A 14,634-nucleotide genomic window follows, 5' to 3' on the forward strand; every position below is an offset into this window, starting at 1 on the left:
GGAGGAGTGTGGCCCTGACACCCGGAACCGGGACTTGCGCTCGGCCTCAGTTGAAGCTGGGAATCGCGATGCCCGCAGTCCCTCTGAGTCCCGCATTGCCGTGGACGTAGCCGCTGTCTTGTAAGGGTCAGGTGGTCCATTGCTAGAAGAGTGTGTCATTCTCCTATGTGGGCTTGGTACCTTGTAATGCAATTCATCTTGTCCTTGAGACCCTGTGCAACATTCTGTTTGACATTCAGCCCACAACTTGGGTGCCGTCAGTATGCTCCATGCGATGTACCTGACCGTGAGGACATAGCTCACACAGCTTTAAATTTCCCAGATCTAACTGATATCTAACAGATTAATCCTATTTGAAAATTTGTGGGAATGGATTCTCACAATACCAGGCTAAGGAGGTCGGCTAAGAGATCAATGGGACCGGATATACTTCTGGGGTGTACTTACTAGAAGTTCCTGATTGAATGTGGTACCATGTGCAGGTGGTGGGAAATCTAGATCCACACTGGGTTGGTTGACTGAACTTCGACTCACTGGTGGCCTGTAGTTGATGGGTTTCAGTGCCAGGACTCTGTTGGCATGAGGTAGAGAAGGGAATCCAAAGTGTTTGGAGAAAAAAAGAAAAAAAAAAAACCCAAGTGTTAGAGAAGAACTTGGGAAGTGTTAGAGGGAGAAGAAGATCGCAATGGATCTAAACACCCTGCCCCCTGTGTTCCGTCAGGTGACCCAGAAGCAGTTCCTTTTGGTGAAGCTTTGAGACAGGCATTAGTGTAGGAAAGGTTGCATCTTTGAAAAGCTCTGAAAAGTACACCATGGGGGCCCCTGGCTGGCTCAGTTGATAAAGAATCCAACTGCTGATCCCTCATTGGGACTGGAACCTCGTTAAGAAAAAAAAAAAAAAGGATGGGGTGCCCTGGTGGCTCAGTCGGTTTTGCTTCCGACTCTTGATTTTGGCTCAGGTCATGATCTCAAGGTTCATGCTTTCAACCTCCACATTGGGTTCTGCTCTGACGGTGCAGAGCGTGTCTGAGATTCTCTCTTTCTCTTTCTGGCCCTCCCCTGCGCTCTCTCTTCTCCCTTAAAAATAAATAAACATTTGTTAGAAAAGAAAAAAAGATCACTGTGAATAAAACAAACAAGCTGAGTGCGACAGCATACTTGGTATGTAGAGGTCTAAGTGCTCTAGGGATGGGAACTAAAACCCTGGCTTGAGTTGCTCCATTGGAGTCACAGGCTCTAAACCAGTTTGGAGACCCAGAGTCACTTCATGGACTGGGTGGTCGGTCCCCTGAGATACACTCTGCACCATTGCTGGACATGGAAACCATAAAGGGACCTGCAGGCATTTACTCAAGTTACAGGGTTGTTTTTTTTTTTTTTTTCTGGAGAACAGGTGTGCTTTTGCAGGCCTCCCTCCTTAGCAGGCCACTCCTATCAATTGACAAGGGAAAGCCTTTGTTACCCTTCTCCTGTCCCCACCTCCAGAAGTGTGGACGCTTCTGGGATTTACCGAGATCGCTGGTAACTCAAGCACTAACTCTGCGCATCTCTCTTGGATCCTATTCTTGTTGGGGCGAGTTTATTGTGAACCATCTCAGGTGCGCACTTCCGAAGTGCTAGCGCACAGTTGGCACGGAAAGGAGTGTGTTGAGAGGGCGGGGGAGGGGGGCACAATCTGGGCGATGGGAGGGCAGAGGCGTCCAGGACCGCACTGTAAGGTCGCCCTCAGAGCCTAGGAGTGGGGCACACCCGAGGAAGGAATGACAGTGCTCCTTTGCCATCCTGGGCGGGGTTGCCGCCCTCAGTCTCCAAGTCACCCTGGGGAGCATAACGTCTCTTTTCTCTGCCGGGTCAGGATGGGCGGGACCAAAGGTGTACATGGGGTCTCTCGGGCCCTGGATCATGGGGGAGGCTTCTGCTTGCCCTTTCTCTAGCGAAGGGGCGCAGCCCCGCCCGTTGTCTTCGACGAACCAGGGATTTTTTGCATGGCTCACAGCAAAGCCAGCTCCGGAATCTTCGGTTAGTCGGGGTGGGGGGGTGGAGGGGGCGGGGCGAGCCTGCAGCTCCGCCGACAAAGGAACGTGGACCGAGGCTCCAGCACAGCATGTGCCATGGGGACCTGAGCCCAGAGGGAGGCTCGGAGATCATATTTCAGTCCCGTGACCCCCGGGAACAGCAAGCAGCCGCAGTAAGCTCCTTTCGGGGGTATTTTCCTTCTTTCAATTCCAGGAATATATGTCGTTCACAGTTATGGCAAAGCCTCGGGGAAGAGTTCTACACCCAAGATGGCCAGCCGGAAACAGGCTTCTCGTGCCGATGTGGCGAGGCCAGATTGGCTAGCTGGCTACCCACAGACGAACGCGCAACAGCGTCCCCTTTCAGCTCTTGAGCGGAGGCCACGCCTGCACGCAGGCGCACAGCGCCGCTGCATCTATGGTCTGAAAGTCTGACAGAGCGTCCGCCCGCCCTGGCCAGAACTCTATGGTTCCTCTGCGCGAAGACCGGCCGCCTATATAAGGCATGCGCAGGCGTGGGAGCGCCTCTTTTCCTTCGGCGCGGTGAGTAGTCGTGCTTGTGTCGTTGGCCTTATCCTTGCTGGTTCTCTGTCCTGGTTTGAGGCCTGTCCCCGTCTTCTGTTCCGACTTTTTTTGTTTCGTTGCAGCCACTGAAGATCTTGGTGTCGCCATGGGCCGCCGACCCGCCCGGTGGTGAGTGCCAAATTCATGCAGTTTCGCTGACGTGAAAAAGGAGGGAGAACTGTTTTTCAACGCTAAAAACAGCCGTGGGGTGGGGCCTCTAGTGTACCTTTCCTGTATTGGGAACAGGCTCCACGTTTTTACCAATACCTTCCGGGTCGCTTGGGGACTTAGTTTATACTGTTTCTCTTAAAAGTTTAGGCCTTTCTTAAGCGCTGCCTCTATTTTGTTGGGGAGCCAGATTTGCCCCGGACTGCATGTGTTCGCCACTTTCGGGCTGAAATAGGCGTCCGCCTTACATTCATTCTGTCCTGGAAATTCGCTACGTTTTCAGACTCGATACCCTTTCAGGGCCTTTGTGTGCCATCCCCATCTTATTTCCCGGCGACATGCCCATTCGGCCTCGGACGCCAAGGGCCGCCCTGACCGGAGGGCTCAGCCACCTCGTGTGCCCTGCAGGGGGCGTTATAATCTTTTCACATGTGGTTTCGAAGGCGGATTTATTGCCACGTGCCCAAAAGTCATTGGCATTAATTGAGTTAGTAATAAGCAACAAATTTGCAGTGCCTTTAAGTGAGAGGCTTCTTTTATTTAACTGGAAAAGTGTCCTTCCATCTGTTCACCTTATGGGAAGTATGGAACCGTAGTAAGGGGGTGAGGGAGATTTTTTTGCTATTTTAGTGTGAGTGTTCTCTAGTTTTTGATCACGTTGGTTTCACCATGTATTGGTTAGAGCCAAGTTCCAGGAGTGGAGACAGCTAGAGATTGACATGTTGCTCCTGCCCCGGTCCCCATTCCCTGCCCTCCTTTGGTCTTAATTTAAGGGAGCTCTCAAAGTGTTTATTGTTGGGGTCACTTGTGAAGTATAAACGTGATTTCCCCCCCCCCCACACAGTTACCGGTATTGTAAGAACAAGCCGTATCCAAAGTCTCGCTTCTGCAGAGGTGTCCCTGGTAAGTAGTGGGAGAGCTCCCAAACTGGTTTGGCTGCACTGAATCAGTGGTCTCTGGCACCCCTCCCCCCACATACTTATCCAAGTTTTTTTCAGATGCCAAGATCCGCATTTTTGACCTGGGGCGGAAGAAGGCAAAAGTGGATGAGTTCCCACTATGTGGCCACATGGTGTCAGATGAGTATGAGCAGCTTTCCTCTGAAGGTGAGGCCAGATTCCTTGTTAACCTCATCTCTTCTAAGTGAGGGCCAGGGATGGTTACAGTGAAGTGGCTCTGTCCTATCTTTTCTCACTCTGCTGCCTCCCGCCTGCCCCCATCCTAGCCCTGGAGGCCGCCCGTATTTGTGCCAACAAGTACATGGTGAAAAGCTGTGGCAAAGATGGTTTTCATATCCGGGTGCGACTCCACCCCTTCCATGTCATCCGTATCAACAAGATGTTGTCCTGTGCTGGAGCTGACAGGTGAGCTGGGTTCTGGGTGTTTGCTTTTTCAGGGGTTTTCCCATAACTTGAGGCTTTTGTTTGCCTTGTTCTTTTCATTGGGGCAAAGAGATGGTCTCACCTACAGAACTCACCCACAGTAAAGCCAAGTTAAAGGCTACCAGAACAAACACGAAAGGTACAACGATTAAGTCTAGCTTCTGGGTGACAGGTGGAGGTAGGTGCTTCTGAGGGAGAAGCTTTAATCCTGAGGATACCCATCTGCCACCAAGCAGGCGGCTGAGGTGGTCACCAGTTGGAAGGCTTTCAGATGAGCCCCATGACCCTTTGTAGGGGCTTGCCTAGTTGGCGTCAGGTTTTCCGTTTTCTGCAGCCAACTAAGCCGACTGTGCCTTTTCCCCATGGGGCCCAGTGTGCAATGGCTGCGCACAGCAGCTTCCTTGGTAGTGTATGCAGCCTGTTGATTGTACGGGTTGCCCTAAGGGACCTTGGAGACAGCTTTTTCTGGTGGACATTGAGGTTTGGCCTCATGCTTTCTCCAATCTAGGCTCCAGACAGGCATGCGGGGTGCCTTTGGAAAGCCCCAGGGCACAGTGGCCAGGGTCCACATTGGCCAGGTCATCATGTCCATCCGTACCAAGTTGCAGAACAAGGAGCATGTGATTGAGGCCTTGCGTAGGGCCAAGTTCAAGTTCCCTGGCCGCCAGAAAGTAAGTTGTGTTGAAACCTTGTTCCTACTTTACTTGCTGTAGTCAGTGTTCAGGTTTCCTGACTGCATTATTTTCATCTCTCCATAGATCCACATTTCCAAGAAGTGGGGCTTTACTAAATTTAATGCCGACGAGTTTGAAGACATGGTGGCTGAAAAGCGGCTCATCCCAGATGGCTGTGGGGTCAAATACATCCCTAATCGTGGCCCCTTGGACAAATGGCGGGCTCTGCACTCATGAGAGCCTCAGCAGTGCCCTCCCCATTCGTGCCCACCAATAAATCCTGCTTCCTGTATTTGTCTTTGCATCTGGATTAAATGGTGGGGTGGGGGTTCTTTAGATAGTCTAGAGTCGTAGTCTTATCTTTTCAGAAGATTGACGAGCTGGCCCGGGCCAGCAAGGGGACACATGGGAACATGGCTTGGGACCCGCGGCCTCTTAGTTGTCTAGCTGGGACCTCGACTTAGACCTGCGTAGATCTGAAGCTATCAATTCAAAATCCCCTGCCAAGTTCCCACTGTCATTAGTCCAGAATAGTCCACTGGGTGCTGCCTTAGTAAGGTGCCCTGCCCAATGACAGGGCTGGTGGCCTAAGGCAGGCTTCTGTCGGCTGTAGTCTGTCCCCACGGTCCCCAGGCGGGGTTCCAGCGTTCCAGGGGACCTGGTCCTCCAGTTAGCCCTCCCATGTTGGGAGTCGTCAAGCACCTTTGATTTGACCCAGCCCATCCACCGCTCCTATGGGCTTTCCAGATCCTTCACCACTGTCCTTACCAGTGTCCGCTGGGACAGCCCCCCCCCCCACCCCAGCTGAGATGGCCTGTAGGCTTGGCAAGAAGAGACCTTTGGGCAAGTCCTATGCGCGTCCTGAGAGCCAGCGTTACAAGAGCAGCATTAGGCTGGGCAGCCTGGGAGCAGCGAAAAGACGCCCAGGGAATTGTCACATGAAGGGGATAAAGGCGTCTGGTTCCCGGAGCTGTGCGCTGCCGTGCTCAATCCCGTGCCCCTGAGAGTCCTTTTGTAATCATTACTTCCAGCCTTTTATGAGGCTTAAAGTTACCTTTATTTTTGACTTTTTTTAAACGTTTTATTTCTGAGAGAGACCTGTTGAACAGGGGAGGGTCAGAGAGAGCGGGAGATATAGAATCTGAAACAGGCTCCAGGCTCTGAGCTGTCCGCACAGAGCCGGATGCGGGGCTGAACCCACGAAACATGAGATATGACCTGAGCTGCAGTCAGACGCTTAACTGAGCCACCCAGGTGCCCCACCTTTATTTTTGACCTTGAGGTGGTTCTCAACTGTAAACATTTGTGCGTAAGTGCCCTGATACCCTGCTAGGTGGTTTTACTGAGCTCTGTACTCTGGAAAGGGGCTGGAGAAGGAAAGGTTCTGTGATACCAACACCCTGAATAGAGTCCTTTGATGGCATTTTGCTGTGTATCCTGTCTGGCAGCCCCTTGAGCTGCACAACGTGTACACAGTTACTGTTAGAGTTACAAAGTAAGTGTTGCATACAGATGTTTCCTGTGGACAACCGGAGCCCTGACAGCCACTGGAGTGACCCTGGGTGGAGTGAGGCTGGGTTGCAAGAAGGCTACAAATTTGGGCTCGGCAGCACGCACAGCAAGCATCGGGGCTGTTTGAAACATTTTCTTTTTGCTAGTTACTGTGTGTGTCTACACTGCTTATCGCTCCTTGTTTTGCTGGAGTCTATGAAAACGGTCCTTTGATGTATCAGCTACACAGGTGACATCCCCACAATTTAGCTTTTTGTTCTCAGTGTGTAAGTTTCCTATTTGTCATAGAATAAAATCACTGGGTCTGTTGTGATTCCCTTTTCTGAGCCCTGCAGTTTAGCCAAAATCACCTGGGCTTTCTTTCCCCCTTCCCCTGCCCCAGAGCCTGCTCTGTCCGCACTCCTGACAGTAGCTGGGGGCACAGTGGCTCGGGTCTAGCCTCCGGGCCCCTCCCTGCCTTCTTCCTCTTCTACATTCTAATGCCAGCCAGGAGCCCAATCAGAGAATGCAAGCCAAACCTAAGAGACAGAGGAGAGCTGCAGTCCCATGGGGTGGGGCTCCAGTCAGATGGAGGAGGGCTGCGGTTGCACCCTCCAGGTGTCTGGGCCCCGGGCAGTCCCAGAGCAGACAGACCAGGATTGGAGTCCTGAAGGCAGCACCGTCCTCACGTCTGTGGGCAGCAGGCCCCAGGCTGCCTCGGGCCCCCAGGCCCTGCTAGGGAAGCAGCAGCAGCAGCAGCAGCAGGGCGGCCGCCAGGCCAAGGGGCTGGGCCCTGCGCGCCGCTCGGCTCAGCTCCACTTCCACGGGGTAGTGGTCACTGACGTTGAGGGCCTGGGGGGCGGGCAGCGAGACAGAGCGTCAGTGCCAGGGCTGAGCCGCTTTCCCGGGAAGCCGGTCCCCCGCCTTTACCTCATCCTCGGTGAGTCGGAAACTCCTGGGGAAGTCAAAGGCGGCCGCGGAGCGCAGCAGGCTCTGGCAGCGCTCGCCATGCAGCACGATGCGGTCATAGGCGCAGTGGGTGCTGGCGCGCACCGTGGTGTCCTCCTCGTCGGGGATCACCCACTGGAAGCCCTCCTGAGTCCGCAGCACCAGCTCGCCCAAGCGCTTTTTGGTCAGCGAGGCGCAGTCAGCATTGAAGTCCCCAAGCAAGATCATGTCCTGGAGAGAGGGTGGCAGTCAGGCCTGGCTGCCCAGCTGTCATGTCCCCAGAACCTCCTGCACGAGGCCTCCCCTCCCCCTCCCCCGCCCTACCTTGCTCTGCCAGCGCTCGGAGACGTCCAGAAACACGTCGTACAGGGCGTTCAGCTCTTTCTCTACGGCCTTTGGAGTGGTGTGCAGCGGGACCAGCACCAGGCGGGGGAGGACTGCAAGACCCAGGGGCCGGAGGACTCACACCCGGTAACCGAGCCCTTGGTAGAGCCAGCCAGGCCCTCCTTCCCACTCCCAGACAGCAGGGCCACCCCTCTCCCGTTCCTACCCTTGCTGGGGAAGGTGAACTGGGCCACAAAGGGCTCCCGGGCAAAGAGATCATCCTCGTCCTCGTACACGTAGGAATCCAGGACCTGTGTCTTGTGTGATCTGGGGGACCAAGGGGTGGGAAGCAGTGGCCTCGCATCACAGATTTGGGTTTGCAGGTGCCCACGTCAGAGCTGGCAGAGAGGGGCCCTCTGCAGCCCCGTGTCATGTGGCCCCAGCCTTCCCAGCCTTTTTCCTAGAAACTGTTTTTAGTGAGAGAGAATTCACATACCATGGAAACCACCTGTTTAAAACACACAATTCAGTGGTGTTTAGTGCATTCACAGGTTGTGCAGCCATCACCACAATCAATTTTAGAACCTTTTCATGGCCCCAAAGAGAAGCCTTGTCCCCATGGCAGCCGCTGCCCATCCCCCTCCTCCTCAGCCCCCGGCTGCCACGGATGTGCTTGCCGTCTCTGCAGGTGTGTCTGTTCCAGACGCTCCAAACGGCTGAGGGGCGCTGCAGCGTACACGGGGGCCGCCCTTGTTTATCCAGGCAGCAGCTGATGGACACTCGCATTGTCGTTTTTTACTTTGGGACCATTATGAGCATTGCCATGTGGATGTCTCTCTGTCCCCCTCCCCATTGCTTGGAAGTGAATTCTACACATTGTACGATTCTATCTGTATAAATAGGCCTCCTTACTGGACCCCCCCTCCCTTGCCCTCTCCATCCTGACCCCAGAGGGCTTCCCCCCACCCCAGGCTGTCCTAAGGACTTTGGGCTGTCCCAAGGCCCACACTGAGCCCCGTTGCTGGGTCTCTTCCCAGAAGTGTTAGCCGGTTCCCAAAGAGGAGGCCAGCCTTGCCCCAAACCCTGCAGGGGAGCTCGCATCTGTGCGCGGAGAAGGCAGGCCTCTCGCTGTAGGGGCACATGGGCATCAAAGCTGAGTAGGGCAGAGGAGAGGAGAGTAAGACCCCAGGTAAAATCACGGAGGAGAAAAAGTGCCATGAGAAGGGGAGGGCCGTCCCCGGGGAGGCATCAGCTGCCCGGCCGCCGGTCGCACTTACCGGTAGACGTACACGTACTTCTCCATGTATGTGCTCCGCCCCAGCAAGGGGCTGCTCAGGACATTGTAGGGCCCGGGCTCATCAAATCTGCCAGGTTAGGGAAAGCCGGGCTCAGCGGCTCTGAGGCTCTTGAGGGGGGGGTGCAGTCCCACAGAGCCCTCCTCACCGATTGAGTTCTCGAAGCAGGAGGGACATAGCACTGCCGGTAGAGTCCACCACCTCCTGCAGCACCATGATGTCACAGCGAAGCAGGATCTGCAGGACCCCAGGGCGGCCCCATTCAGCACCGGCGACCCCAGGAGGAAGCTGTGGTCCCTGGGGAACTGGCACACTTGTGGCCCAGAGTGATGGGGCTCTCTGGCTGGGCCCGCAGAGAGCACTGAGACCAGAGAGGGCCTGGGAGAATACGGAGTACCACTCCACCCACACTGCACCCACATGATGGAGGGGGAGACTGAGGCCAACGACAGGGGAGGAGTGTGCTCCGCACGTCCAGACCCATGTCTCTGGTTGTCCCCTCTTCTCTGGGAAATGCCCCCAGTCAGGCAGGGCCGGGGCTTCGGGCCGCAGGCACGGCTTTCCTTCAGGGGTGAACGTACCCGGACCAACGTGTCCATCACATGTTCCCTGGCCGCCTTCGTGAGCGTCAGTCGCTGGGCATTGAAGGCACAGATGCGAAAGGCCTCGACCCCGCCGGGCAGGAGAAGCAGCAGCACCGCTGGGTAATGCATGGCCAGGTGTGCGGCACTGGGGCCCCCAGGCTGCACTCCCAGCTACGCTCAGTTCTGCTTCTGGAAGGACATGGCAGTGTGGGACAGAGGAAGTGACGCCCATCAGCTCCTGGAGCTGCCAGCATTGCAGATCTCCTGCCTTTCCCCCTGCGGACACCTTCCAACACCGGCACACGCGGCTTGCCTTCCACTCGTAGTGTGGAGCCCAAGGTGGGGCCTGAACTCATGACCCTGACGTCAAGACCTGGACTGCAATCGAAGGTCAGATGCTTAACCGACTGAGCCACCCAGACGCCCCTCAAGTTCCTACTTTCGATCCTTTGGCGTATATACCCAGAAATGGGATTGCTGGATCATACAGCAGTGCTAGGTTTAATTCTCTGAGTTGCTGCCACACTATTTTCCATGGCGGCGAAACCCTTATTTTACACTCCCAGCGGCAGTACTCAAGAGTTCAACCTCACAGTTAATTCCAGCTTGTCACCGCCATTAGCAACAGGAGGATGGCCTTCACACAGACGTCCCTCTCCACTTGGGAGATGGTACCAGCAGAATTGCTGGGTTCGAAGGCGTATACATTTAAAATGATCTCAGCTACGCCAAATCACTTCCCGCAGTGTGGGAGGGGCCCCTTTCCCACACCCCTGCCACGCCGGAGAGCCCTTGTTCACCCTGCCTTCACCCTGCCGGCTGAAGCCCCTCTTCCACAGCGTCTCTTGGCTAATCCATTTCAGATGCACCGAAACTTTGTCCTGTCGCTTGGGCTCAGCCCCTTGCTCTGCTCCCTGTGACATTTACACGTAAGCCACATTAGGTCCCTCCACTTCTGTCTGCCTCCTTTTCTCTGTCACCTTTGTAACCAAACTCAAGGGGTTCACCAATTGGGGTGTGCCAAACTGAACAGAACCCAAGGAAGCGGTGAAAGCAAAGAACTGTTTGCTTCTTGTTACCAGGAAGGACACGGGGAGACAGCTCTCAAAGCACTGTCTCCCCGTGGGCTTAATTCAGGAAGCGTTTAGCCAGTGTATTAGGGGTGGGGGCAGGGAGCTGGCAGACAGACTTTTGGTTCCATTGTGCGTGCCTAGCATGTCAACATCTTGGGAAAATGGTGGAAAACTCCTCTGCCTATAGAAGATTTCAGATTATACAACTATATTTTATATTATAAAATTATTTTTAAAAATTTTTAATGTTTATTTTTGAGAGACAGAGCGTGAACGGGGGAGGGGCAGAGAGAGAGGGAGACACAGAATCCGAGGCAAGCTCCAGGCTCCGAGCTGTCTGCACAGAGCCTGATGCGGGGCTCGAACCCACAAACGGTGAGATCATGACCTGAGCCGAAGTCAGATGCCCAAACGACTGAGCCACCCGGGTGCCCCTAAAATTATTATAATGAACTAAAGGTAGTTACTTTAAGACAACTCGAGGGGGGGAGGTCTTCTGTGCTCAGCTGCCATCCAGCCCAACAGGCTCACGCAAGGAGCTCTGAGGTGAGACACAGCCAGCAAGGGGCTATGGGGTGAAACCCCTAGCTAGCTGGGCATCTCCTTGGCTGGAACTGCTGGTTCTGGAAAACAACCCGCATTCCTTCTCTGCTTTTGTCCCTTCCTCTCCTCCCTTCTGCTCACAGCTTTCCGGCCTCTTATTTGAGTAACTGCCCAGTGCATCCTAGCTGCTAACGCGCTGTGACCTTCCCCCTTGGGCTCACTTTCTGCCTCGACCAGGCTCTGCCTGTCTGTCTTTCTCGCCACCTCCCGTCTGTCCTCCCTCTTTGTCATGCAGTCTCTGTGCATCTCCTTCAAACCCCTGGCTAGGCTGAGTGCCTGTCTCTCCCTGGCCACCTGCTCTGTCACTCATGCCGGCCTGGGTGCCTGCCCTGGTTGCTATTCTGGGATGTGTGTGGACATTGGAGCCCGGGCTGTTCAGGGGAGGCCTGGAGGCTCTGGGGCCAAGGGCCCCCCCAAGGGCTGAGGGCAAGAACGACAGAGTGTTCCTGGCCTCGGCCCCAGCCCTGGGGTTCCCTTCCCCTCTCACCCCTCTCCCCAGTCCAGGGGCCACTTCCTCCCTCCCTCTGCTCAGCGAGCGCCTGTACCTCCTCAGACCAGCTTGGATCCACGCGTGCCTCGGCCGCAGGCAGATCAGCAGATCGCAACACCCTTAGGGAATCGCAGCGGCTCTCCGGGCAGGAACCCGAGAGGAGAAAGGAGAAAAGAGGAAGAGGCAGCCTTCCCGACCCACCCGTCCGGGCCGGCCCGTTGCCCCACCCTTCCTGGAGCCCGGGCTCTGCCGGGGCTGGGCCGGCCCCCCGACCCCGCCTTCGCTGGCCGGCGCGGAGGCCTGGAGCTGTGGCCAGATGACAGACCCGTGAGTCACAGAGGGTGATGGAGCCTCAGCATTCCCATGATGAGGGGTTTCCTGTGCCAAGGCTGCGTGGAGAGGAGGAGCTGGCTGGCGAGCGCAAACCCAGGGCTGTGCTCCCCGGCCCAGTGCTCAGCCCCAGACACAGGCTGCCTCCAGGCATCCTCTGCTGGAGAACACACGGGAGCCTGGTGGCAAGCCTGGGCGCCCCGAGCCCAAGAGCTTTTTCTCCACGTCCCCAGGCTGGGTGTCAGGGTCCTAAGCGGTCCGGAGACCCCAAGTGAACGACAGGCAGCGCAGGAACTGGGCACCATTGCAGTCAGGGTTGGACTGAGGAACTGCCCCCAAGAGAAGGGGAGACCGGAGCTGGCAGCTTGGTGTCCTGTGGGGTCCTGCACTGTCGCTGTTGGGACGGCCAGGGGACTCACTGGAGTCTGTGGACTGGCGGGGGGTCCTCGCTGATGATTGCAGTGTGGTCCCCGCGTTGGCAGGACCCATGCACATGGGCACATTACGATTGCAGTGCTGATGAGGACTGGATACACTGTTTTATTCATTAACTTATTTAAAAAATTTTTTAGTCTTTATTTTTGAGAGAGAGAGAGAGAGAGAGAGAGCACAAGCAGGAGAGGGAGACACAGAATCTGAAGCAGGCTCCAGGCTCTGAGCTGTAATCACAGAGCCTGATGCAGGGTTTGAACACACGAACTGCAAGATCATGACCTGAGCCGAAGTTGGACGCTCAACTGACTGAGCCACCCAGGCGCCCCTCATTAATTTATTTTTTAAAAATTAAAAAAAATTCTTTTGTTTTATTTATTTTTGAGACAGAGAGAGACAGGGCACGAGTGGGGGAGGGGCAGAGAGAGAGGGAGACACAGAATCTGAAGCAGCTCCAGGCTCTGAGCTGTCAGCAAAGAACTCAGTGCGGGGCTCGAACCCACAGACCGTGTGATCGTGACCTGAGCCAAAGTCGGAAGCTTAACCAACTGAACCACAAAGGTGCCCCTTTTTAAATTTTTAAATGTTTATTTTTGAGAGACAGAGCATGATCGTGGCAGGGACAGAGAGACAGGGAGACACAGAATCTGAAGCAGGCTCCAGGCTCTGAGCTATCAGCACAGAGCCCGACGCGGGGCTCGAACCCACAAACCATGAAATCATGACCCGAGCCAAAGTCAGAGACTTAACCGGCTGAGCCACTCAGGCACCTCTAATTAAGTTAAAAAAATTTTTTTAAATGTTTTTATTTATTTCTGAGAGAGAGAGAGAGAGAGCGAGCAGGGGATGGGCAGAGAGAGAGGGAGACAGAATCTGAAGCAGCTCCAGGCTCTGAGCTAGCTGTCAGCACCGAGCCTGATGCGGGGCTCGAACCCACAAACCGTGAGATCATGACCTGAGCCAAAGTCAGAGGCTCAACCGAGTGAGCCACCCAGGCGTCCCTCATTAACTTATTTTTTTTAAATATTTTTATTTATTTCTAGGAGAGAGAGAGAGAGAGAGACAGCATGAGCAGGGGAGGGTCAGAGAGACAGGGAGACACAGACTCTGAAATAGGCTCAAGGCTCTGAGCTGCCAGTCAGCACAGAGCCCGACGTCGGGCTCGAACCCACGAACCGTGATATCATGACCTAAGCGAAAGTCGGACGCTTAACTGACTAAGCCACCCAGGCGCCCCTAACTTATTTTTTAAAGTTTACTTATTTTGGGGGAGAGAGAGTGAGGGAGTGCTCATGAGGCGGGGTGGGCAGAGGGAGGAGGAGAGAATCCCAAGCAGGCTCCTCACTGTCAGAGCAGAGGTCCACGCAGGGCCCCACTCAAGGCTCCATCCCAGCAACCGTGAGATTATGACTTGAGCGGGTATCAAGAGTCCCACGCTTAAGCAACTGAGCCACACAGGTGCCCCAGAAACATTTTTTAAAAATCAACAAAACTGTGCTTCAAAATTAAAAAATAGAGGTGCCTGGTTGACTCCGTAAGTGCAGCATGTGACTCTTGATCTCAGAGTAGTGAGTTCACGACTCACGGTTGGCATAGAGCATACTTAAATAAAAAAGGGTTACGTGAGTGGCTCTTGCACTCACTCTCTGTCTCTCAAAAATAAATACACGTTAGGGGCGCCTGGGTGGCTCAGTCGGTTGAGTGTCCGACTTCAGCTCACGTCATGATTTCACGGTTTGTGGGTTCAAGCCCTGCGTCAGGCTCTGTGCTGACAGCTCAGGGCCTGGAGCCTGTTTCAGATTCTGTGTCTCCGTCTCTCTGACCCTCCCCTGTTCATGCTGTCTCTCTCTCTCTCTCTCTCAGAAATAAATAAAACGTTTTAAAAAAATAAATACATGTTAAAAAAGAAAAAAAAGAAAAAATTTTAAAAAGGAATAAAAATAAAACAAAAAGACTATTTAACTGATGCAGGGCTTTCTTCCAGGGTGATATACATGTTTTGTAACTAGTTAGAGGTAGTGACTGACAGCACTGGGGAGGTTCTGACATAAAATACTATTATTACATATATTATCCATAGCATTTCTTTTATTATATGTACTATGTTGCTACACATCCATTACGTGTAACATCTACACATACGGTACAAATATTGTCATTCTGCAATTACATAATGCAACATATATAACACCGTGTATATGTTGTATATGGAAAATATGGTATATAATAGAAATCACTAGAAAATACTATAACACGGTAAC

At 54.0% G+C, this 14,634-nt stretch overlaps 2 protein-coding genes and 1 non-coding gene across 4 annotated transcripts; 2 read left to right on the forward strand and 1 right to left on the reverse strand.

Moving 5' to 3' along the window:
- Window positions 1-2,599: 2,599 nt before the first annotated feature.
- On the forward strand, window positions 2,600-5,095 carry RPL10 (ribosomal protein L10). 2 transcript variants are annotated; one of them, XM_039224798.1, is made up of 6 exons: window positions 2,600-2,708; window positions 3,592-3,650; window positions 3,746-3,853; window positions 3,973-4,111; window positions 4,638-4,800; window positions 4,888-5,095. In XM_039224798.1, exons 1-6 carry the CDS (start codon window positions 2,686-2,688, stop codon window positions 5,038-5,040), a joined length of 645 nt encoding a protein of 214 aa, XP_039080729.1. In that variant the 5' UTR covers window positions 2,600-2,685; the 3' UTR covers window positions 5,041-5,095. The 2 variants fall into 2 exon arrangements, with proteins under 2 accessions (XP_039080729.1, XP_039080730.1); XM_039224799.1 differs by lacking the exon at window positions 4,888-5,095 and having other exon boundaries at window positions 4,649-4,757.
- Window positions 4,458-4,590, forward strand: LOC120226635. The gene has a single exon (XR_005527070.1). It is a non-coding gene; the product is annotated as a small nucleolar RNA SNORA70 (small nucleolar RNA).
- Window positions 5,096-6,027: 932 nt separating the features above from the next.
- DNASE1L1 (deoxyribonuclease 1 like 1) lies at window positions 6,028-11,821 on the reverse strand. Its single transcript, XM_039224811.1, has 8 exons — window positions 11,667-11,821; window positions 9,443-9,634; window positions 9,010-9,098; window positions 8,844-8,930; window positions 7,793-7,893; window positions 7,567-7,679; window positions 7,225-7,473; window positions 6,028-7,146 (listed from the first exon to the last, which is right to left on the reverse strand). Exons 2-8 carry the CDS (start codon window positions 9,572-9,574, stop codon window positions 7,030-7,032), a joined length of 888 nt encoding a protein of 295 aa, XP_039080742.1. The 5' UTR covers window positions 9,575-9,634; window positions 11,667-11,821; the 3' UTR covers window positions 6,028-7,029.
- Window positions 11,822-14,634: the final 2,813 nt, after the last annotated feature.

The sequence above is a fragment of the Hyaena hyaena genome, unplaced genomic scaffold, assembly GCF_003009895.1.
Source record: "Hyaena hyaena isolate Hyena2069 unplaced genomic scaffold, ASM300989v1 scaffold_1776, whole genome shotgun sequence".
NCBI classification, from domain to species: Eukaryota; Metazoa; Chordata; class Mammalia; order Carnivora; family Hyaenidae; genus Hyaena; species Hyaena hyaena.

Coding starts and splice junctions, on each gene's coding strand:
- DNASE1L1 (XM_039224811.1), bottom strand. CDS start 9,574: ATGCATTACCCAGCGGTGCTGCTGCTTCTCCTGCCCGGCGGGGTCGAG. Junction 7,680..7,792: donor GTTCACCTTCCCCAGCAAGG/GTAGGAACGGGA, acceptor TGGGTCTTGCAG/TCCTCCCCCGCCTGGTGCTG. Junction 7,474..7,566: donor CCGAGCGCTGGCAGAGCAAG/GTAGGGCGGGGG, acceptor CCCTCTCTCCAG/GACATGATCTTGCTTGGGGA.
- RPL10 (XM_039224798.1), top strand. CDS start 2,686: ATGGGCCGCCGACCCGCCCGGTG. Junction 2,709..3,591: donor GGCCGCCGACCCGCCCGGTG/GTGAGTGCCAAA, acceptor CCCCCCACACAG/TTACCGGTATTGTAAGAACA. Junction 4,112..4,637: donor TCCTGTGCTGGAGCTGACAG/GTGAGCTGGGTT, acceptor TCTCCAATCTAG/GCTCCAGACAGGCATGCGGG.